General features: G+C 51.1%; 1 protein-coding gene across 6 annotated transcripts in view; it reads left to right on the forward strand.

The window, feature by feature from the left end:
* The window catches only part of LOC101443821 (ral guanine nucleotide dissociation stimulator-like), a 127,148-nt gene extending 103,906 nt beyond the window's left edge, over positions 1–23,242 (forward strand). Inside the window, exons 3-21 of one of the 6 annotated variants that reach the window (XM_071210939.1) lie at positions 4,156–4,224; positions 8,960–9,199; positions 10,335–10,445; positions 11,608–11,801; positions 12,425–12,481; positions 13,173–13,366; positions 13,614–14,152; positions 14,888–15,103; positions 15,394–15,497; positions 15,969–16,053; positions 17,209–17,283; positions 17,734–17,820; positions 18,216–18,248; positions 18,609–18,730; positions 18,912–19,010; positions 19,338–19,530; positions 19,725–19,940; positions 21,339–21,453; positions 22,871–23,242. In XM_071210939.1, coding sequence (XP_071067040.1) covers positions 10,341–10,445; positions 11,608–11,801; positions 12,425–12,481; positions 13,173–13,366; positions 13,614–14,152; positions 14,888–15,103; positions 15,394–15,497; positions 15,969–16,053; positions 17,209–17,283; positions 17,734–17,820; positions 18,216–18,248; positions 18,609–18,730; positions 18,912–19,010; positions 19,338–19,530; positions 19,725–19,940; positions 21,339–21,453; positions 22,871–23,031 — 2,595 coding nt within the window. In that variant the 5' untranslated portion in view covers positions 4,156–4,224; positions 8,960–9,199; positions 10,335–10,340 and the 3' untranslated portion in view covers positions 23,032–23,242. Of the gene's footprint in view, positions 1–4,155; positions 4,225–8,959; positions 9,200–9,696; positions 9,925–10,334; positions 10,446–11,607; positions 11,802–12,424; positions 12,482–13,172; positions 13,367–13,613; positions 14,153–14,887; positions 15,104–15,393; positions 15,498–15,968; positions 16,054–17,208; positions 17,284–17,733; positions 17,821–18,215; positions 18,249–18,608; positions 18,731–18,911; positions 19,011–19,337; positions 19,531–19,724; positions 19,941–21,338; positions 21,454–22,870 lie in introns of those variants that run through there. The other 5 variants (XM_071210941.1, XM_071210940.1, XM_058285074.2 and 2 more) reach the window with 5 other exon arrangements.
* The last annotated feature ends 219 nt before the right edge of the window (positions 23,243–23,461 follow it).

The following is a 23,461-nucleotide window of genomic DNA, read 5'->3' on the forward strand; positions in this document are numbered from 1 at the left end:
ATGGACACTCACTCAGAAAGACACACAGGAAGAGAGCTCCAAAGACATGGAAAGAAAGAGACAACTTGTTTTTTTCATTCCTGCTATGTGACAGAAAGAAGGTTTAAATGTCTAAAGCCCTATAGAGAGATCAGTTATTTGCTTGATACTTTGCAGCTGAAGAGAACAGAACAGCCAAGCAGCTAAGGTGGCTGCTGATGGTAGGAAGAGGGAAGAAGAGATGTGATATGGGGGAATTCAGAACTTGGAGCTGTCGTGGGTGGTACTGCAGGGACAGGAGCTGGACATTGTATGTCCTGCCATGACCCGCTGGGTGGACTAGGGAAAGTGTAAATTACAATGTAAACCATTATCCATGTGGTACAGCAGTGCTCTGGGGTGTATTCATCAAATGCAATGAACGTCCTACAATGATGGGAGAGGTTGTTGATGTGAGAGGAGTGGGGTGAGGGGAGTGTGAGGTATATGGGGACCTCATATATTTTAATGTAACATTTAAAAATAAATAGAAAAAAAGAAGACCCAGAAAGAAATGAGCCCTATGCATACCTACACTGAGATCAGAAGAAGCTGGAACTACAGAGCCTTAAGAGGAAGGAGAGACCAGGCAAAAATCACCTGCCATCTGGCTTCAACATGTGGTAACTGACTTTGGTGAGAAACAACCTTGAGTTGGACTCTTTGGGGCTTTGTAACTGTAAGCTTTTACCCCAAGTAAACACCCTCTGTAAAAGCCGATGGATTTCTGGTACTTTGCATCTGCACCCTTTTGGCAGACTAATACAGCCATCTCATTATCCAAACCAGAAACCTAGAGATTCATCTCAGTTTCCTCTTGCTCCTTCACCCCACAAATTACCAAATTCAGATGATTTTATCTAAATATTTTTCAAACAGTTCCTCTCCTCTGCACCTTGGTATCGTGTTTCTAGACTGGCCCTGCTCACCTCTTGCTCATCAGGGATCCTTGTCACTGCTATTCCTGCCTCTGGCTTCAGTTCCATTTAAGCTGCCTTCCTGAAGGGGCTCAGAGAGCACTCCTGGGCTTATAAGCCTCCCAGACTCTCCGTCTCTAAGAGAAGAAAGTCCACGTAGGTCACTGCCTGTGTCTCTGGCCTCACCTCCTGTGAGCTTTGACTCCCTTTCTGCTTGCAGGTCTCCACACACAGCAGTCACTGTATGTACATGTGCTTGATCTCATAGTAACTACGTGGAAAACCCTTTCTTGGCTCTTCATCCCAGGGACACCTGGCTCTATCTACCTGCAGATGTTCCTAGCTCCATTCTTTCAGGATCAGCTTACTGTAACCTACTGTCAAAAGCCTTCCCTTATAGCCCTCCTCATGGAGGGGAGAATGAGTGACTGTCCTCTGTGCTCCATAGTGGGCTGTGTGTCTAACCATCACTATCCTTGTATATCACTTTAAAACTGTCTCTTCTGCCTTTCCCACTGGGCTATGAACTCCTTTTGGAAAGTGCTTGCTACAGGACAGATTCGCCATAAGTGTTTGTGGAATGAGGCACCCGTCCAAGATTTTCAATGACTTGAGATTCCCAGGGCTATTGATATGAAAGCCAGACCTAACTGTGATTTTATCCCAAAGTGCCCTCAGAAAGCCAGCTTCTCCTCCTGGAGATGAGATGTTAATGGCACTGCCTTAGGCTTCCACTCAGGCCCCATTAAACATATCCTATGGTGAGAAATCCACTTGACCCAAGACTGCGATGCAGGGTCATTATCACTTATTTTTAATACCAGTCTAGATCTTACAACAGCACACTGGCTTCTATTCCCACGTTAGACTGAAATAAGACATTTCAGGGTGAACTTAAGGGTTAAGCAAACAGATATGGATAAATTTGAAATGAGACCATGATAGATCTATGTAACATCTCACTGAGCATTTCAGGGTTTGAGACCTAAAGTTTTATTTGGCCAATTTACCTGACTAATTTTATGCAAATATGGGTTTACATTGTAAGCATCCTTTAAATGCTACCACATAGCTTCGCTATGACCACAGAGTGAGGATTCTTGATGAAAGGGTATCACAAAAGTTTTCAAATCCCTGAGCAGGGACTGAGGACAGCAGGTAGATGTTGGGCAAACTTTCTGCTGAGTCACATGTTCTTACATGAGCATTTATACAGATGTTAGGGTGGGAAATCTCATTTCAGAGATGCAGACACTGAGGCTAGTACATGTTTAAGTCAGTGTTGTCAGAAGTCAGCACAAGGACTGTACTGGACAGCATTTAAATCTCCTGGAAAAATGGATGCAAGTATAAATTTCCTGTTCTTATCCCATCGTCAGGGATTTGAATCTGGTAAGGGTTGTACATCTTCAGTTTCAGTATTTGCAAAGTTTTCCTGTCACAATCAAGCATAGAATGTGGGTTCTCTGGTGGTGTACATCATTCTATTAACTTGTGTCCCTCTGGGATTCTTCTTTCACCTAATTAATAACCCTCCCATCTGAACTACATCCAGCCCTCATTTTTCGATTTTGTCCCAAAATAATGTCATGAAATATATTATCAAGTGCCTAGCTGACATCCATAAACACTATATTTAACTTTTTCCTTGCAAGCTTTTGGAACTATCAAGTGTTTTTTTTTTTAAATAAGACGAATCTCTTCTCTATTTCTTAAAATTCCCTCCTTCCTTAAAATCTGTGGCTCTTCTCTTCTTTTTTTTTTTTTTTTTTCATATCTCTCTGACAATTCCTTCTCTAATTCATTGGCTGTTTCCCTCTCAGTTTCCTGAAGGCCAGTTTCCATCACTTCTAAATATTCTCATAATTCTGCTTTCCCCAGGTTGTCTCATCTAATCCTAATTTCCACCACCACATATCTGCTAATGACACCAAGATCTATTGCCTCTCTATTCAAAATGCAGGTCTCGTATTCTCAGCTACACCTGGATGTTTGCTCAAAGCCTTATGTCAGAAATGCTGGTTACATTTTCTCTGCCAACACTCCCTTCTTAGAAGAATGTATCTGCACAAAAGAACACTGTGTGATCTCATTCCCCAGGCCAGAACTGAGTTGACCAAAGTGGCCACCTGATCCAGCTAGGTCAATTGGATCCCCTTGCTTGGGAATCCCCTGTCAGCAGGTAATGCAATTTTATGGTGATATTGATGCAGAGTTTGGGACCTGATGATGAAGGGTAAGTACGGGAAGCCAGGATATAGGGAGAATCTGGAGAATGGGGAATAAATGCATAGAAAAACAAAGTAAAGGGTGGTGGACTTGGCCCAGTGGTTAGGGCATCCGTCTACCACATGGGAGGTCCAAGGTTCAAACCCCCGGCCTCTTTGACCCATGTGGAGCTGGCCCATGCGCAGTGCTGATGCACGCAAGGAGTGCCCTGCCACTCAGGGGTGTCCCCCGCGTAGGGGAACCCCACTTGCAATGAGTGTGCCCTGGAAGGAGAGCTGCCCAGCACAAAAGAAAGTGCAGCCTGCCCAGGAATGGGGCTGCACACATGGAGAGCAGACACAACAAGATGACGCAACCAAACGAAACACAGATTCCCATGCCGCTAACAACAGAAGCGGACAACGAAGACGCAGCAAATAGACACAGAGAACAGACAACTGGGGTGGGTGGGGAAGGGGAGAGAAATAAATAAATACATCTTAAAAAAAAAAAAAAAAAAGGAATAGAAAAGCAAAGTAAAGCATAGTAGGATTTCAGAGAAACTGCGACATAGAGGTTGGATGCCTGATGATTTTTCAGGACTGGAAAGTCTTAATTCTGGTTCCTTCCATTGTATTACATGAAATTTAATATTAATTTTTCCAATATTGTTTAACAGCCTACTTTTTTATATACATACTTTTAATTTTTTTAAAGATACCTAGATTACATAAATGATACATAAAAATTATAGGGGATACACAAATGTCCTGCTCCATACCTCCCACATTTTCCCACATTAACAACATCCTTCATTAGTGTTGTACATGTGTTTCAATTGATGAACACATTTTGGAGCATTGCCACAAAGTGTGGATTGTAGTTTACACTATCTCCTACACAATTTTGTAAATTATGACAAGATGTATAATGGTCTGCATCTGTCATTGCAATCCCTGAGTTGTGAAAGTGCCCCCATATTACACCTATTTTTACCTCTCCCTCCCTACAGAACGTCGAGTGGCCACTGCCTCCACATCGGTGATAGAAGTTCTATCCATAAATCTACAGTAGAATAATGGTAAGTCTTCTGTAGTCCATTTTTCATTCCCAAATGCTGAGGATTCTGGGATAGTAATGCCCACTTTGCCTCTAATTGAGAGAGGGCTTAGATCCCATGGGCAGATGATGGGATTATCTTGCTTGCAGTTTCAGACTCTCTCTGTTCCATAGAATGTGTGTTGTCCATCATCATCTCCTTGTTAGTTGTCCTGGGTGAGTCCAATGAACTGGAGAGAAGGTGTTTCAACTCTGTTGAGATTCAGGGCCCAACTGACAAATGGACAGCCTAAAGATTTAAGTCTCTTGGACATGCACCTATCAACTCTTGCACTAACAGTAGATTCAAATAGAAGAGGCAGAAGAGCCAAGTGTAGGGAAACTACTTTATGTCAGGAGATTTGATAGATGCAAGAGGTATTTTGTTAAATAAGAAATGTATGCTTCCTGCCCTCAGAAATCTTACTTTTGGTTACCCTCTTACAGTATATTCTTTTTTAATGTGTATATTTGAGTGGTTGTATTTCTTGCAATCCAATAATCCTTTATATGTACTTTCCTATATTAATAACATATCCCAAATCAAACATATATTTCTCACCATGCCTGGTCCTCCAGAAAGCCTGAAGGAATCCCTTTAACATTTCTGGTAAGACAGGTACACTAGTAACAAACTCCCTTAAGTTTTTGCTTGTCTGGATTGGGTTTGTGAATGCACTAAGCCAGGGCATCCTTCTTTCAAGGAATGTCTCCATACCCCCAGGTGGGAGGCAGCTAAGAAGCATAAAGTCACAGCCAGGGCCAGACTCAGCTGCACCCATTGCTAGGATCCCAGCTACTCGCAGAGGGTCCTCCCAGGGCCATTCTGACAACTGTGCTGATACTAAGGGGTCTTGGCTTGCCTTGATTCTTCATTAGTTCTGGGCATGATCCTCACCTGGTTGGGAAGGCTCCAGCCTTGTGCCCAGATACCTATTATACATAACCCAGATATATCTGTCTCCATATCTGTCTCTTTCTCACTCCTGTCCAAATGGTTTGAACACCTCTCTCTCTTTGTCATTATCCCCTCCCCTCCCCCCCCCCCATCATCGGCATAATCACACATCAACTTCTCTTTCCTGCCATCTGTTTTGGCTGGGATAGAGAAGATGATGGGGCCAGAAGGACACAAGGCCTTGTGTGGGGCGGGACCTGGGAATCTGAGGTTTTAGCACAGGGACAGAGAAATCAGAACAGGCGCTTTTGAAATCCACTCCCCATGAAAGCCTTGGGCAAGCTTCATGGTCACCTGGTGAGAATATAAGCCATTTGGTATGACTGCATTTTCCTGGTGTGAGGGTCTGTCAGAGATTGAATCATGTACTCTACAGAAGAATCAGCATACCTATGGTTGACCCCATTAAATAAGAGGACCTTTTGAAGGTCCTATTATTAGTTAAAGTGTGGACTCATTTGTGAGTAGGCTCTTTAAAAATCCCGTTTAGGTGAGTTCAAATTAAATTAGGGTGGGCCTTAATCCATATGATGGAGGTCCTTATAGACAAAGGAACTTGGACATAGAGACAAAAGTCAGAAACCAGGAGAAACCAGAGAGAGAGAAAAAAGGATTGTCATGTGATGGAGACAGAAATGCATCTACAAACCAAAGCAGAATATTACAGACTCTAGGAGAAGACAAGAACTGCCTACACCTTGAATTTAGACTTATAGCCTCCAAACCTGTGAGCCAAAACAGTTCTGTAATTTAAGCCCACCAGTGCTCTCGGGGCAGAATCCCAGCTGGGACATCTCAGCCCTGCCCCAAGAGCATCACGTCTGAAGTTTCTGTAAATACAGGTGTCAGAAGATGGGAATTTTGTGGGCAGTGAAGTTTTAACATTTGGGAGATACCACCTTAATGAACATGTACAGATGCCTGCAACCCCACTTGCCATAGGCAAGTGCATCTTAATCTTCACAACCAACCTTAATTGTCAAGGTGTCCTTCCCCTCACATTGCAGTCCAACAACACCCACAGTGTGACCATTTGAAATGATTTTATGAATCCTAAAAAGAGCAAGATTATGTTTTTAAACTAATCTACTCCTGTGGGTGTGACACCTTTTGATTGCATTAAATTCTACTAAGGGCCCTTAGATTAGATTACTTGGTAAGATTGCTTCAGTGCTTTTGATTGGACTATTTCAGTGAGGTCTGACTCAGTTTGCATCTCTGCCCCCTTCCTGAGTCTGATATGAATGGAAACAGAGAGATAGAGTCACAGACATAGGATAAGTACTTTGCATTATTTGATCCTGCCATGAGAGACTGAGGGAGGAGGTCCAGGAAGAGACAAGCCCTATACCAGGTTTGCCTGTAGCTGCAGAAAGGCAGAGACCGTGGCAGAGATCAGGGGCCTTCATGTTTCACCTCTTGGCAGCTGACTTTGGTGAGAAAGCACCTGATATGGTGCCTCAAGATGGACTTTTCATGGACTTGTAAGCTTTTCACCCAAATAAATTCTCTAATAAAATCCAGTCCATTTCTGATACTTTGCATTGGCAGCTCTTTGGTAAAGCAAGACATGCAGCCTATGGGCCTGGCCCAGCCCCGTGCTCATGCTGTCCACCAGTCTGGCTGCTCTCCCCACCACCCCTCTCCCGCCACCTGCACAATTCCCAGTGCCTCGCTGTGCTGTCATCTCCTCCAGGAAGCCTGCCTTGATGTGTCCCTTCTGGAGCGGGTGACTTTCTTTGTTCCCATAACACCTTCTCCTGTCTCTGTGTCAGCATTTACCATATTGTTATGCCCAACTCTGCCCCTCCCCCGCTGTCAGCTCCAACAGCACAGACAGTACCTGACACCCTGTTCCCTGGTGCCAGGCACCCAGGAGGCACTCAGTGAAGGTTTGTTGAGTGACTGCAAAACTTTGAGGCAGTGGAAAGTAAACAGATTTAGAAGGTGTACCCAGCACCACCTTTGAGTTGTAGACCATCAGGCTGATCACTGCATGCCTTAAACAGGCCAAGGCCTTGCCCACTTCAGGGCCCTCTGCCTGCAGAGCTATTCCCTGTAGCTCACCCACCTCCTCAGGCTCTTCTGTAAGGCACAGACCTTGGGGGGTCAGAGTGCCTGAGGTTGAAACCCACAGCTGGAGCACATCACAGTCCTGTGTCAGGATCCAGCCCCTGTTTTCTTGAAGGCAAGAGGAAGCCAGTGATTCCAATCAGGAGCATGTGTTGGGGGATAAAAAAGGGGAGCTGAAAGCTCCTAAAGAGCTTTGACTAGGGAGGTCCCCTCCCCCAGTGAGCAGGCCAGGGGACAAGGCCTTGCTTGGGAAGAGGAATGGGGCAGAGCAGTGAGCTTGAGCCCACATCGCAGGCTGGGCCTGCTCCCTTAGAGCCATAGGACTTGATGCTGCTGCTGCCTGCTCACCCATCAATGTGCAGCAAGGTCAGGGAGGGCACACATGACACCCCAGTTGTGGACTGTGGGGCTGGGGTCAGAGGAGGAGAGGACACCAGGGGGGTGAGCAGGTGGAACTGAGGAAGATGCTGAAGGCAGCTCTGCTGCTGCGCAGTAGCACCCACTCTTCTCACCACCTGCCCACGGACTCATATATGGACACAGGGAAGATGCCAAGCTGATGGCAAGGGATCCCCAAGTTTCCACGACCATGCATGGCTGGGGACAGCCCAGCACCACCTTGAAAAGACAAGCCTGGGGTCAGAGAGGCTCTGGGCATCTGGAAATGGGCTGAGCACCTCCCTGGAGTAGAAACAAACAAGGAGAGAGGCCTCAGTCTCCTCAGCACTTTGGGGTGTTTAGAGTGTGTGATCCACAATGGTAGCACAGACTCAAGGAAGTGCTCATTCAGCCTGGTCCTTCTGTGATGACCCACTGCTCTTCCAGGGGCCCAGGAGACCTGCTGCCTTGAGGAGTGTCAAAGTATGGGATCACTTTTGTGGATATCCCACCAGGAGCTGCAGTGCTAATGCTAGCCAGCAGGGGTCAGGCAGCCTCATCACCAGCTGTGCCCACTGTGCCTGCTGAGACCCTGGAGACTGAGAGAGTCAACCAGAGGACTTTCTAGCCATCCACCTGCCTCAGACACAACATGTACCTCCTGTCATTAGCATCTATCCTCAAATTCTAAGCTGGCAGTCTGGTAAATGGCTCCAGAGGTCCTCTGAGGTATTCATTCAGCAACCGTGCACCAAGCACTCATGCTACAACAAGATCTGTGCTTGGTCCTGGCTGTGGATGAAAAGAACCCCTGAGGCCCCCACCCAGCAGGAGGTGGACAGAAGCATGAAAGCAAACACAAGTGCATGAAAAGAGCAAGTGCTATAGAGAAGGCTAAGCAGGGTGCTGCGAGGAGGGCTATGGGACCACCAGGTGGGAGTGCCTGGAAGGACACACTGCGGTGACATTTACACTGTGACCAGAATGCCATGAGGGAGCCAGCCCTGCACAGGTGTGGGAAGAGGGTGCCTGGGAGAAAGCACAGCAGGGGAGAGTGGGAGGCAGAGGGAGTTTGGCCAGAGAGGAGGCTGGGAAGGCAGCTGCTGGGGGCAGAGCCTCCACTGAGGCTCAGCTGGGGGAGGAGCTGCTTCCCAGCCCTGCTGTGCTGATCTGCAGGATTCATGTTAAGTGGGAGAGAGACCAAGGGAGGGAGAGTTCACTCACAGGGAGAGCAGTGAAGACAGACAGCCTTTTGTGTAAGTTATAGGAGGGACATCCTGATACTTAGCCATTTTATTTTGTTTAGCAGCAAATAACTCAGCCAAGACTCAGTGCAAGGGGAATATAAGAGGCTGCTTGTACTTGGAAGCAGAGATGGCAGGACCCAGGGCACAGGCAGCCCCCACAGAGGTTGAGAGGAGGCACTTGCACCTGACTCTAAATATAAAGGGAAGCCTCTGGAAGGATTCTGGCCCAGCAACAATGGCTGAATTTCATCTCACTACAACCACATCATGGTACAGGCTGAGGCAGCAATCCAGGAGTGAAGGTGAGTGTTCTAAGATCACACAGCCCTCCCCAGCCCTGTTTTGAGTTGTATTCTTGTTATGTCCATCCCCTTCCTGTTTATTCCATGTCTGTCTGTGTATTAGATACAGGGGAAACAAGACTATGGGGTTTGCAGTGTTCTCCCCACAGACTTGATGATGTCCCCAGGAAGCAGATGCTAGAATGAGTCCCACTGCATCAGTGAGGAGACTGGGGAGGTCTCAGTGGTTATTCTGGGGTCACAAAACCAAAAGGAAGGAGTAGCCAGGTCTGAACTCAGCTGGGTCTCCTCATATCTGGGACCCCAGGTGCACACAGGCCTTCCCAGGTAGCTGTGGGGAGGGGCATGTTGGCAGAAGTGTGTCCAGTTACAAGGTGATCTAAGTGAGGAGGATAGACAGACAGACATGCAGAGGGACTTTTGTGGAGTTCTTACAGTTGAGGGGCCAGGGAAGGAGAACAAAGGCGGTGACCTCACTTCCTGGGTGAGAGGTCACAGCAGAACTTGGAACTCTGGTAACCAGGCACCCAGATTCCACAGGAAGCCCCTTCCCAGCTCACTTGGCAGGAGACACCCAAGAGGGAACTATGTTCTCCTGCTGCATTCCCAATTCACGAGGCTCCAGCCTCAACCAGACCAGGAATGAGTCCTTTAGCCATTGCTTTCGAAACTGGCTCAGGCCTCAGCCACAAGGCTTCTGGTCTTCATCCAGGAGGTCCCCAAAGGTAACGTGGGGTGGCCCAGGGCCAGCCAATTCAGCACATGCCCCTACTGTGCTCCTGCCTGGGCAGCCCCACTTCCCATCCAAATCCCAGCGAGTGGGAGTCATGAGCATTGGGCCACCCTGGGAAGGAGCAGGAAGTCAGGGGTGGGAGCCCAGTAGGTGCTTCCCTGTCACCTGCCGGGTCATGACTGGAAGGGTGGGAAGGCTCATCTTCGGGGTGGCACCCGTGTGGACCAGTGTTAACCCTGAGTGCTCAGCTGTCATCTGCTCTCCAGTGGGGCTGGAGGGGAAGGCAGATGCCCATCTGGACCTGATCTTGGTCCCAGCCCAAACAGGGTACAGCTTCCCTTGTGGAGAGGGCAGGCCACTTGCTCACTTCCTTGGCCTGGCTCCTGGGCAATGTCTTCCCAGAGCTCTATGCAGGTGGGCAGCGAGGAGCTGGAGGATGGCCTCATCTACAGCGTCTCTCTGCAGAAGACAGAGGCCTCTCATGGCCCAAGCAAGAGCCAGCGCTGGTTCCAGGTAGGAACAGGTGCCAGTTGGGGCCCTGAAACAGTGCTCCCCCACTGAATGGCCTGTCTCCCACCCTGGCCATTCCCTTGCTCTCTCTCCCAGGGCTTTAACCCCTAAGTGGCCCAATACCCCACTTCCTGAGGAATCTGGGCCCCCACCAATCACCCACCACACTGCCATTCCATAGGCCAGAGGGCAGGTCACTTCAAATGGTTAAAGGAACAGCAGAGAGGAGTCTTTCCCATGGGTTTCCCTTCAGGGTAGGCTGAGGGGTGGGCTCACCTCACACATGTATGCTTTTTGCTGCTGTATTTCTGTTTCCACTCCCTGGTCCCATGTCCCCAGCAGCAGTCATCATGACTGTCCTTTAAAACCTGCGTCAAGCCTGACAGCTCCTCTCACTTAGAAGGGTTCTTGCCATGTCGGGTATCTGTCTCCTTCACCTTCCCAGGTCAGGTGCTGAGGCCTGACTTGGCTGCCCAATATTCCAGAAAGGAGGCAGCGTCAAGCAGTGATTTGGCCTTTGGTGCTGCTGGACCTTGAATGGTCCTTCCCTGTGGCCCTGTCAGCACCTCCCACGTGCCCCAAGGCACTGATCCCTCCTGCCCCTGGCAGAGGTTCCCAGGAAAGGGATGGGTGAACAGAGGACACACAGACATCACTCTCAAGCACAAGGGCCAGAAAACTTCCCTAAGGGTAGAGGAGTTCAGTTACCACCTGCTGTCTGTGTAGGCAGGAGCGTCCCTGCACCCTGCCTGGAACTGGGTCTTTTCATTTTCCTTCATTTTCCTGATCTGGGGTCAGGTGGCAAATGGCATAGCCTTGTGACTGATCCTATGAGCAGCGGAGTCCTGAAAGTCAATTACTGACCAGGTGGGTCTGCTGATCCCTGAGGCATCTGTTGAGATCCTCGGGCCTGCAGGGGTCTTTCTCCCCCAGGGACACTCCAGGCATCTGCCCTTTGCTGTGTCTAGGATCTCATCTTTCAGTTATTTCCTCACTTCAACTTCAATTTCAAGGCCAAGGACCTTTCTCTGCTAGAAGCTCCCATGACCCCTCAGCCTCAAGTCACTCAGGGCTTGGGGACAGCAGGTCTGCCCACAGCCCCAGCCCCACCTAAGGGTCCACAGTTCTCACTCTGACCCCACGTGCCTCCTCTGGCGCTCCCTAGAGGAAGAACAACTCGACCCTCACGAGGGAGGAGAACCCCGTGGTACGCACAGTCAAGGCAGGCCATTGGGAGAAGCTGGTGGAGCACCTGGTGCCCGCCTTCCAGGAGGGCGACCTCATGTACGTCAACATCTTCCTCGGAACATACCGGGTCTTCACCACCACCAAGCAGGTCCTGGACTGCTTGTTCCACAGGTGAGAGCCAGCCCCATCCCTGGCCACTTGACTGCTCTGCCCCGACATGCTTGTGTCTCAGAAATGCCATTTCACCCACTGGCCTCAGTTTCCTCCTTGGGAATGGGAGCAGTTAAAGGAAAAGCCTTCAAGGTTGATGGTAAGGACTAATGGGGAGAACCCATGGAAAGTGCTTCCCCGAGCCTGGCTCAGTGGACAGGGAGGCTGGAGGGGCAGTGCTGTTCTTAGGCAGGACTTTCCTCTTCCCAGTGAAGAAGCTCACAGCCACTCCCCCTTACCCACCCCAGTTTTCTCATTTCTAAAGGAGGTTTGAAACACTTTCAGTGCCTCCTTCCTTGGTGTTGTCAGAGCAGGGACCATTGTAGGCCACCAGAGGGGTCCAGAATCACCCTAGGTCTGAGAAGGTGCTGCTTAGGACTAAGTCCTTTACCAAGTATACATCAAGTGTCTACTAGGTGCAGACACTTTCTGAAGCATGTAGCTTCATGCAGTGAATAAAGCAGACAGATTTCCTTGCTCTTCTGGGTTCCATTTGAGTTGGGGCTGCAGGCAGTAACACGAGTCATCTTAAGCAGGGAGTACACTCAGTAAGTTAGCTGTGACATGCTCACGGTCTCTCCTAGATATGGATGTAAATGCCATGGCAGTGGCGAGCATGACATTTGTCTTGAAATTAAAAAGTGAGTGCACTTTGGGAAAGGGGGAGGGGTTCTCCTCACCTGAAACCAGTGTGGGGAGTTGGGTGGTTGGTGGCAGGGAAGGGCTGGGCAGGACACTGGGCCCTACTCATTCTATGACCCCCCTGGAGGGCTGTGTCAAGAGGGCTTTCCTCCCAGCTGGAAAGGAGTCAAAGGAAGCTGTGGGTGGTGTGCTGGGGCACTGGTTGCAAAGGACCCTGTGGGATCATTGTTGGTCCCTGAGAGGGCCCTTCTCCACCACAGCCCCAAGACCCTAAAACACCATTTCATGCAGACCTGTGACAGGAGGTGGTGAGCAGCCTGCTCTAAATCTGCCATGGACCTCAGTCCTGTCTGCTTCCTGCAGGGATGGCAGGGCCAGCTGTGCCCCTGTCATTTGGAAGGGCAGTGTCAGTGGGAAGAGTAGACACATGACACATGGCAGAAGATGAGGCAGCTCCTTAGGCCAGAAGTTACTGGGTGGGGGCCAGGAGGGCCCAGCACAGGACAGACCCTGTCCCCTCCTCACTCACGTATTGATGAAGCTCCTACTGTATGTCAGTGCCAGACTAATACCAAACCAGTCAAAACCCTTCCCTGTCTTTATGGGTTTTATGTCCCAGTGGGAGAGTCCCAGGGGCAGTGTGGCAGACAGGCCACTTTCTGACTCTACTGCCCACACACCTGCCCTCAGCACCCTCTCATCCCTGCTGGGTACCTGGCTGGACAAGTACCCTGAAGATTTCATACAACCGGCAGCCTCTCCCTGCCTCAAGCTGCTGGTGGGCTATGCCCAGGTGCATTTACCTGACTCTGCCCTGGAGTACTACGCGGAGATTCTACTGTCACAGATGAGTCATCCTGAACCCACTGAGGCAGACCCAAAGGGTGAGGAGGCCCGGGGTGGTAGCGTGTGAGCTTGTTGGCTGGGGGCCAGGCCTTGATCACATAGGCAGGACCTCCCAGAGATTGCTCTTGGGCCAGGAGCAAGGAAGACTCTCAGAGTAGTCACCTGGGAGACTGCAGTCTGGGCACAGTTTCTTGGGCTGGATATTCCCCTAGAGGTTGTGGGATCTTCTCTGTATTTGAAAGATACTTGGAGTCATTCATAGGGCAGAACCTACCTCTTCTTCAGCTCATTTGTCAGCTCCAGAGCTCCAGATGCCTCCAGAGCAAACTATGGCACCAATTCCACCATCTGCAGCAGACACAGGGGAGATTCCAAAGGCTGATTTGGCTCCATCACCACCTCCACCACTGCCTATGGAAGTAGCACATATAACCACTCTGAAGGTAGAACCAGATCCATCCCCAGATGGAGCCCCTGCTGCCAGACTGGAGGAAGTCACATCACCATCTGCAGCACAACTTCCTGAGCTGGAGGCAATCTCACCACTGCCTCCAGTGCCACCTACACCGTCTGCACCAGTGTCCATTCTGGAGGCACAGCCTATTTCTTCACCTTCACCAGTTCCACCTGCCAAGGGGAAGGCATGTCTGGCAGAACCACCAGAACCACTGCCAGAGCTAAAGTCAGCAGCAGGGCAGGTTACACCATCGGAACCTTCCAGCCCCTGTCCTGAGACCTCAGAGAACCTGCCAAGTGAGGAGAAGGCTAACCTCCTGGCTTTCCCTCCTGAACTGGTGGCACAGCAATTGACAATGATGGATGCGGTGAGCAGCTAGGAATGGCAGGGTGGATCTGGGTGGATCTTCCTCCCAGGATCTGCTGCGCCAGCCTTAGCATACCCTGACCAGAATCGTATGATCTTGTTCCAAAGCCTGGTTCCACTCCCAACATTGTAACCTGAGCAAGTTTATTAATCCCAAACCTGCACTTCTCCTCTCTAGAGAGTAGATAGAAGACACTAAACATACCTGCCATACACATGGACTGGGAAGATTACATGGGAGCAAAGAAATAGAAAGCCTGGGGGAGGGGGGTCTTGGCCATTGGGCATTGAAGGGAGCTCATAGAGGTGCAACCAGCTCCATGGGTGGCCTCTCTGTGCAGGGGGCCTCCACAGCATTGATACTAAGACCCTGATATGCACTGGATCTTTGGCAGGCACCCAAAGCCTATGGCCCCCACAGGGACCATGCTCGTGACTGCTAGCTGGCCCAGGAGGCATTACCGGGAGGAGCCATGGTACCACCTGGGCCTGAGGAGGCTTGAGGCACCGCCCATGCTGGAATTTGTGAGAGGGACTTTAAAGTGCAGCTCTGTTTTCCCCTCCAGGCTTGGGCCCTGGGTCACTTGAGTGCTAGGTCCCCTCAGGGACAGAGGACACACTCTGTCCTTATCCTGCTGAAATCCAGCTGAGACCACTGGATCCTGGCCTGGGTCCTGAGGGCCTTCAGGATTTAAGGTGCATGGGTGTGGGGTTGGCTGACATCTCCTCTCCCTAGGAGCTCTTCAAGAAAGTGGTGCCCTATCATTGTCTGGGCGCCACCTGGTCCCAGCACAATAGAAAGGGCCAGGAGCATGTAGCACCCACCGTCTGTGCTGTCATCACCCAGTTCAACCATGTGACCAACTGCGTCATCACAACCTGCCTTGGAGACCAGAGCATGAAGGCTCAGGACAGGGCCAGGGTGGTGGAGCACTGGATCGAGGTGGCCAGGGTATGCTCAGGGGACCCTCTCTGTAGTTCTGGAGCCCCCTCTATGCTCTTACCGACTCTCAGTCTTTGAGGCCCTCCCTGGCCTGTAGCACAGCCCTACGATATCCTCACCTCCCACCCATGCTACTCCCTCAGGTTGAGTGTGGGTGTCCCTGTCTGGGTCCATGGCATGCCCTCAGGGTCACCCTGTGTCTTTCTCATTCTAGAGGGGAGATGTCAGCTGAGGGTCTGAAACTGGAGCCGGGGGGCGCCCATACCACATCTCACTGCTCATTCTTTCTCCCTTCCCAGGAGTGCCAAGTCCTCAAGAACTTCTCCTCACTCTATGCTATCCTCTCTGCTCTTGAAAGCCAATCAATTCACCGTCTTAAGAAGACATGGGAGGAAGTTTCCAGGTGGGCAGGCCACTTGTGGGACACCAGGTTGGACCAGGGACCTTGTGAGGGCTGCACACTGCCCTTCAGGGGGCTTGGGAGGCAGTGGCTCCTGGGCAATGGCCAGGTGGGTTGAGGCTCTAGGTTGAGGAGATCAACTGTTCTACCTCAGCACTGGTTGCTTCCTCTGCCGGTTACAGAGTTGAACCAAATGGGAGCATGTTAAATGCTTGCTTGTCAGCACCACCCTCTATCCATTGACATTTACACATATCAGAACCAGATGCTCATGAAATGGGATGGGGGACCCCATTGTGCCCACCTCCGAGCCCAGCTCCCAAGTCCCATGATGTCTTGTAACAGTCAGAGCTGCCCAGGTTCAGCACCACCCACCCAGGCAGTCTGAGTCCCAGCTGGCTAAACTAAAATGGATTAGCCTTTAAAGCCTCCTACCCACTCCTATCTTTCTGCTTCCTTCTTGCCCTCCCCCAGGGACAGCTTCCACCTCTTTCAGATGCTATCTGAGATTGTCTCCAATGAGAACAACCTCTCACAGAGCTGTGAGTTCATCACCAAGGTAAAGAGGAGGCTGGAGGGTCAGGGCTCAGGTGGTGGGGATGTTAGTTTTTTATTAAAAGTTTCTTTGAACAAATTCAGTCTGGCCTATTCTGAAGATGTAGAGGAATATGCCTGCTCTGTGGGCTGGTGAGAGGCCATTGTAGTGCAGTAGGCTGTCGTTCAGTGACGTTCCAGGAGGAGATGATGAACTGGCAGGATGAGAAGACTCCATCTCAGTGGGAGAGTTTCATAACTGCCTTGTGATGAATGACATGTGTGCCAGAGATCTAAGAGAAATATTTAGGAGACTGGAAACCATGGCCATCCTTCCTGAGCGTAACTAGAAGCTTCCACATTAAAGAGGAAGCAAAATTTCAATGCTAAGTACTACTGGCAGCATCCACCCTACCTGGATAATCAGACCTGGAACCATGGAGACCCATTCCTGAGTAGATGCCAGACTTGTCTGCACACAGAATGTCCTGAGTGGACCTCTGGAGAGGGGATGCCTTTGGTATGGCTTCAGGTAGACTTTGGGGTCTCCACTTCTCTTGGCTGGAGCAGGTAGGTGCTGCTCAACTCAGCCTCTGGAGATATTCCATCCTCAAGCTCCAAGGCTGGGATGTTATGAGGCCGAAACCCACACTCAGAGGCTGGGAGAACCAGACACCGATTAGTGGTGGTTGGTGGTGGGGAGAGGTCAGCTCAGACGTGGCCTCCATCTGGGGAACAGATGGTGTCCTCTGATGCCCTGAGTGAATCAGTCCAGGTTGACACACGCGTGGGGCTCTGTGTCCTCATGTGGAAATGAGGCATGACCATTTAGTGGTGCCACCCTCACAGTGAGGTGGTGAAGATCAAGGGAGAAAAGAAAAGGAACATGGTTGAGCATTCTCAAGACTCTGAGGGGTAAAGCATGATGGCCAGAGCATCCTTGCTGCTAGCATGCAACTCTAAGCCCTCTGGACTCCTGCTGAGGGCATTCAGGTCTCTGTCCTTACAACAGAGATAGAGGCCCAGGGAGGCCAGTCCTCTTACACAAGGTCATGCAGGGGATATCAGGCATATGATGGCAGCAGATGTCCACTTTCCCACTGGATTTGGGTGTCCAAGACCCCAGGGACAATAGTTGAGGGATGGCGGGCCTCACTGACCTAGTCCTCAATCCTGGCAGGAGGAGGTCTCCAAGTTTTCAACCCTGGAGGTGAAACCCGAAAGAACCCAGAAGAAGGAGCAGCAGGGAGAGATGGTGAGCATGCATGAGGCTGGGATGGCCAGGGAGGGGTGGCCTCAAAGTCAGCATGGGGTCTCTCCTCGAGTCCTTCCCTCTGGACCCCTACACCTGGAAAGCCTCCCTTCAATGTCCCTGGAACCTTTAGGACTGTGAGCAGTGGGAATCCTGGGGGACTAGTTGCAGCCAGTCAGGATAAGGACCTGTAAGACCTGACACAGAGTGGATTGGGGGCGTGCGGGGTAATTAAACTTGGTGACTTAAGAAAAGCCTGTGCTGGGAAGGGATTACAAGGGAGTTTGGGGTCCTTGGAGTCTGGAAGTGAAATTAGGGGGTGTGAGTTAAGTGTCCAACACTGTCCAGGGAAGGTTGTGTGGTCCTAGAAGTCTGAGACTAAGTAGTGTTTAGGACATGGTCTGGGGCACACCTCAGAGTCTGTGTTCATCCCCACCCTACCCATTGCCACAGGGTATCATCGAGGGCATTGTCCCATGCCTGGGGACATTTCTCACCCAATTTTTGATGGTGGACAATGCAATGCAGGAGTATTTAGAAGTAAGTGAGCCTGGGGGCAGGGGCAGGGTGGGAAAGGGACCCTGAGCCTTGGAAGGAGAGGCCATTCCCTGAGCCCTGAGTTCTCACCATTGGGCATACAGGGTCCCCTGAACCCTCCCAGCCTCCCTGGGGCTGGAGTGCCATGGCCTTCTTGCAGATAAGTAAAAGGAGGCTGGTCCAAGAGCCCATCTCTCCACTGTCATCAGAGCCTGGGACTAGAAGTTCTCTCTGTCTCCACTCCTGGTGCCCAGAGTCTGCCTGGTTCCATCCCTTGTCTGGACTGCCCTGTTCATGTTGAACCCTGCAGTAATGCAGAGTGACAGGGGCTCAGGTGTGGTGATGAGCATGGCAATGAATGTGGGCCCCTTCATGATGGATGCAACTCTGTCTTTCAGGGAAGGATGGTCAATTTTGAAAAAAGGAGGAAGGTGAGTAGCTGTGGCCATCACTGCTGGGGTGGGCTGGGGTGGGGTATGGGATGGAACACAGAGACCCTCCTGGGCAAGACACCCCCAAACTGCATGCAGCTTCCTCTTAGTGCAATGGGGAGATTTTGAGGAGAAAAGACAGGACCCTAAGGCCTTCTTCTCAAGGGTGAAGGATATAGTTGGATGAAGGACAACTTCATGAAGGATCAGCTGTGTGAACTCAGCTCTGAGGGCAGTTAGAGACTGGAAGGGAGTAGAGGGATTGGGGAAGCCACAGGAGCAAAACAGCCGCTGGCCCCTCTCCCACCCAGGAAGACCACCCAGGCCTCGGCAGTGACTGTTCCTTCCCTCTGGCCCTAGGAATACCAGGTGATTGCTGAGCTCCAGCAGCTCCAGGCAGGCTGCTGCTATGACTCCCTTATGCCCAGTGAGAAATTTGGGGCCTGGTTTGGAGACATGAAGCAACTCAGCAAGGAAGAGAGGTGAGGCCAAGACAGCATCAGGTCACTATAGCTGTGAGATCAACGCGGAGGATACTGGGTCAGCATAGGACCTGTTGCCTGAGGACAGCTGGGTACCCAAATGCCAACTGCTGTCCAAACACTGGGAGGGAGACCTGAGGTGTGGCTCCTGGGACCTTACAGCCACCATTCTGCCCTGCAGCTTCCACCTGTCTTGTGAGCTGGAGCCCCCATCCCAGTTGGCCAGTAAGAACTTTCAGGACAAACACCACCTGGAAGGCATCAAGCCTTGGAGTGAAGAGTGAGTTCCCCATCAAGGGTGGGCTAGTATGGGCTGGCTCAGGACTCATGGAAGCTTCAGGCTAAGTGTGGGTTTGGGGAGCCTGACAGTTTAGCCTAGGGATCCCAGCTCTACTCCCATCCAAGCCTGTGAGTTGGGTGAGTTGCCCCATCCCTGGGCCAGTTTCCTCTTCTGTGAAATGGGGTGATGCTGCATGATCTCCAAGTGAATCAGAGTCCCTATCTACTATTAATGGAATAACCCCTTAGCAAGGTGCAGTGGTAGCAGGGGACAAATTTGGTTGCATTCCAGGGGAGGCCCCCAAGGTAAGCCGACCTATCCTTCTAGATGCCAGGCCCCCGACACTGAATCCAGTGGCAGCAGCAACCCCTACTCGAGTTTCCAGCTCCAGTGTGGCCCTGTCTTCAGCAGTGGGGATGCAGCTGATTCACCCCCCACACACGAGGCTGGCTTCTCCAGCTCGAAGGTGACTATCCACCTGGACCATGTCCTAGAGTCCCAAGATGACCATGAAATGAAGGTGAGTGACCACCTCTTCCCACGTCAGCCCTTGTCCTCACTCTTCTCCTTTGCCTGCTTGGCCTTGTCTGGGTCCAGAAAGAGGCCAAGAATTGTTGACTCCTACAGAATTTCTAGACCCTCCTAGAGATTCTAGAGCAGTCCTAGGGAGCCCCAAGGCTCCAGGCCTTCTGCTAATCTTGCTGTCACCCACAGTTGGGGCAGTCAACCTCTGAATCAACACGGAACTCTGTTGTCACCTCGGCATCCAGAGAAACATCCTCTTCCTCCTCCTCCCTCAAATGCTGGGTCAGATGGTTCATCCCCAGGCGCCGCAACCCACAGCCACGCTATAAGTGGCATGTGATTGACTACTGCATTGTCCGTGTCAGCCTGGAGGAGGACAATGGCCAGCATTACAAAAGCATCAAGGTGAGCCAGATGTGTAACTCTCCCCTGGAGCCCATCACTGGTTCATGCAGTAGACACATGAGAAATGGCATGTTCCCTCTTTGCCATGCTGGAGTAGACTTCCCAGTTGGTGTCAGTGGATAGATAGCTACCTCAAGAGACAGGAAGAGTGTGAGTTTGATGGCAGTCAGGGCTCAGATAGTGGACATAGGGGCCGAGTCTGACATGCTGAGGAAGCCATAGCAAAGGCCCTCTAAGGCAGCCCCAAAGAGGAGGATGGAGGGTACAGCCTGCCAGACCTATGGGGGGACATGTGCTTGGCCAGTCTGAGGAACAGCCTGGAGCCAGGTTGAAGGAGCAGGGGTCAAGGGGAAGAGTTGAGGTCAGAGAGGTTGTGGGAGCTGGGTCCCATCAGGCCCTGTGAGCTGCTGAATGGAGCTTGACTTTCTCATGGGGGAGATGGGAGACACTGGAGGATTAGAGCAGAACAGGGACAGCAGTGGCATTTGGCTTCAGAATGGAGGTTGGACCTGTGTGTGGAGACACAGGCCAATGAGGGGCTGATGCCATGACCCTGGAGGGATTATGGAGTCTGTCCCAGGGCCAAAAAGATGTGAGCAGGAGTCAGATCCTGGATGGCATGTGCAGATGGAGCCATCCCAGCCTCCACTGCACAGAGGCTGGCTGAGTTACCAATGTTGCACACCTGCCCCAGGTTGCACTTCTCTTTTGGCAAGGAGCAGGTGTGGTTTTACTAAGCTGTCATTTGATTGATCCTTGTCCTAAACCCTGCCTATTGCTGGGCCCTCATGGTCAAGGTAACTGTGCCTGGACTTGCTGATCACAGCTACATCCTGGAGGCTGGGGCAGTTCTGGTGTGCTGTAGGTTGTCATCAGCCCCTCCTCCTTTCTGATATCTGAGCTTGGACTAGATGTTGTGTGCTCTGCCCTGGGGGAGTCCTGGAGGGCCAGGGCTGGAGCAGTGGCACTCCCTGAGGGCAAGCCACCTCCTGTGATTGGGAGGCATGAGGAAATAGAGTGAGGCCCAGATTTTACTTCTCATTTCCCACCCTCTGCTGCGCGGTCATCCTTTGTCGCCAGGGCCCTGGAAGTCCATAGCAGTTGTGCAGACTGAGGACCCAGGGGACAGGGTTCAGCCTACAGGGCAGGGGTTTGGACCCACCCTGAGAAATAGCCACAAGACAAAGGTGAAGGTTCTTGTAGGAGATGGGGTTCTGGATGAATGGAAAGAACCCCTTCATTCCATGGAGGTCTCCCCAGAAGAGCAAGAGAAGATGGTGAGGCCCCTTAGACCCAGTCCTGACCAGAGGTGGCTCCATAGGGTCTCTGGAAGCTGCACTGTGGGGGAACTGTCTCCAGGACCCATGCCCTGAGTGCCTGTCCTGTGATCCACCACAGGTGTCCAACCAGGAAATGGCTCCAGCTGTGATCCACAAGGCCATGGAAGAACTCAACATGGATGGGGAAAACCCAGAGGATTACAAGCTGGTGCAAATCATTTCAGAGGATCAAAGTAAGTCAGGGAGCAAGAAGGAGAGGGCAGTGGTTGGAAGAAGCACCATGTCCCCAGCCTGAAGTGCCAAGGCCCTCTCACACCAGTGTACCTGACAGCAGTGCAGGCAGGCACCCTGCCCACAAACCAGGCTTCCCAGAGCAGCCCTCAGTGCCCACAGCCTCTTCTCCCTACCTGCTCCTTCTCCCTTTGTGTCCCTTTTCCTGGACATGACCAGGCATTGGGAAACCCAGTTCAAAGCTAACAATATTGAGGTACCCAGAGAAAATGCTTTTCACCTTGGATCAAGAGAAAGATGGCCAAGCAGAGGGGCTCAACTTGAAGGAAGTCTTCTGGACAGCAGGGCGTGACTGCACCATGACTGGTGGACACAAGCACCAAACATGCTACAGGCCATGCCTTTATGATAGGGAAAACTGGACTAAATCTCCTTGATCCCCTTTGGAGGCTCTCGGGAACTGACTCATTATTCTAGAAAGTGGAAAAATGAAAGATCTTCACAACACAGACCCAGAGCCAGGTGTCGTGGACACTGAACCCTTAGATAGGTTTCCTAAGCACCTGGGCTGGCTTCTCATTCCCAAAGGGGAGAGAAAATTAACCAATGTCTGCACACATGGTGTGTCTGTGCACAATAAAGTTAACTGGATTCTTGTCGGTGAGCTGGTCCTGTCTCCCAGCCACTAACCTAGCCATATTAAAATGACTCCCACCATTCCCAGAAGTTGGTTCTAAATCCTCCCTTGTCTTTTGAATGGAAATGGGAGCTGTGGGGTGTGAAATAGGCAGAATGACTTGTCCTACAGAACAGGAAGACCTAGGCCTGGAGAGGTTAAGAAAGGAGATGAGCAGCCGCACCACTGAGGCTGGAGCAGGAGTTCAGCCCAGGGTTTCTGTCTAGCTGGCTCTAGGCCAGGAAGACAGGAGAAGATGGGATCAGTGTAAATCCTCACTGGGTGGCAGGCACTGCGTGGTCCTGGAGGCCTTCAGGGACCCTGCTCGGGAGACCTGGGCCAGTGCTGCCCTTCCCTGGGCCCCAGTGTCTTGTCCTGGGTAGTGCTGGATTTGGGGGCCCTTCACTGTGTTCCAGAAATCCAATCCAGCTCTGAGGTCCTGAGTAGTGAAGGCAGCAGGGGGTGCAGTGAGTGGGGAAATAGATGAAATCTTATCAGCTCCATTCTGAGGTTGCAGGGATGAGTCAGAGTCACTTTAAAAACAAGAGTTCCTCATTTTCAGCTGTGCCTTTGCAGAGTCTTTCCTGCAGGCAGGCATCATTCAGAGGCTCCTTTTTGGTCCTGGAGTTGGGTTGCGGGATTCAGGTCCCCGGCAGAGGCCCGCTCTCCTGGGGGCACAAAGGGTTGGGGTGTCCTGTGGTCCCTCAGAGCACAGCTGACCACCCCTCTGCCCCACTCTCCAGTGCTGCAGATCCCAGACAGCGCTAAAGTGTATTACGCGATGCATCCCTCGCCCAAGTATGAATTAATGCTTATGAAGCGGACCTCACCCATGGACACCAAGCTCAAGAAGAGCGCTATCTCAGCCTTTCTGGGGAAGAAGCTGAAGGGACTCAAGTTCTGAAAGGGGAAAATCTAACTGGGCCCTGGTACCTGTCAGCCTCAGGGTTCCGCTGCCCAGGTCTGCCTGGCCAAGCAGTTCTGCTGACCCCCAACCACAGTGGGCAGGCCAGGCAGTCACCTCCCTCCCCACCAGACAGTCTGGGCTGTTTATTATTGTAAATAGTAAATGTTAGATGTGAATATTTTATTATTAAAATCTTGTTTCAACTACAGCCTCAGAGTTGGCGACTGGTTCTTTCATTTACAGTGTTAATTGAAACGAGGTACAGCCTGTCACATTGTTCATTCAAATAAGACATCATGCAGTCATCAGTTTATTTTAGAAGGGAAAAGCAAAAAGAGCCAGCCACCCTTCCCTGGCTTATTGAAGCAAACACAGAAGTCCCCTTTCACAGAGCAAAGTGCACTTCAGTATCAATACACCTAGAAGG

The sequence above is a fragment of the Dasypus novemcinctus genome, chromosome 22 (genome assembly GCF_030445035.2).
Source record: "Dasypus novemcinctus isolate mDasNov1 chromosome 22, mDasNov1.1.hap2, whole genome shotgun sequence".
NCBI lineage: Eukaryota > Metazoa > Chordata > Mammalia > Cingulata > Dasypodidae > Dasypus > Dasypus novemcinctus.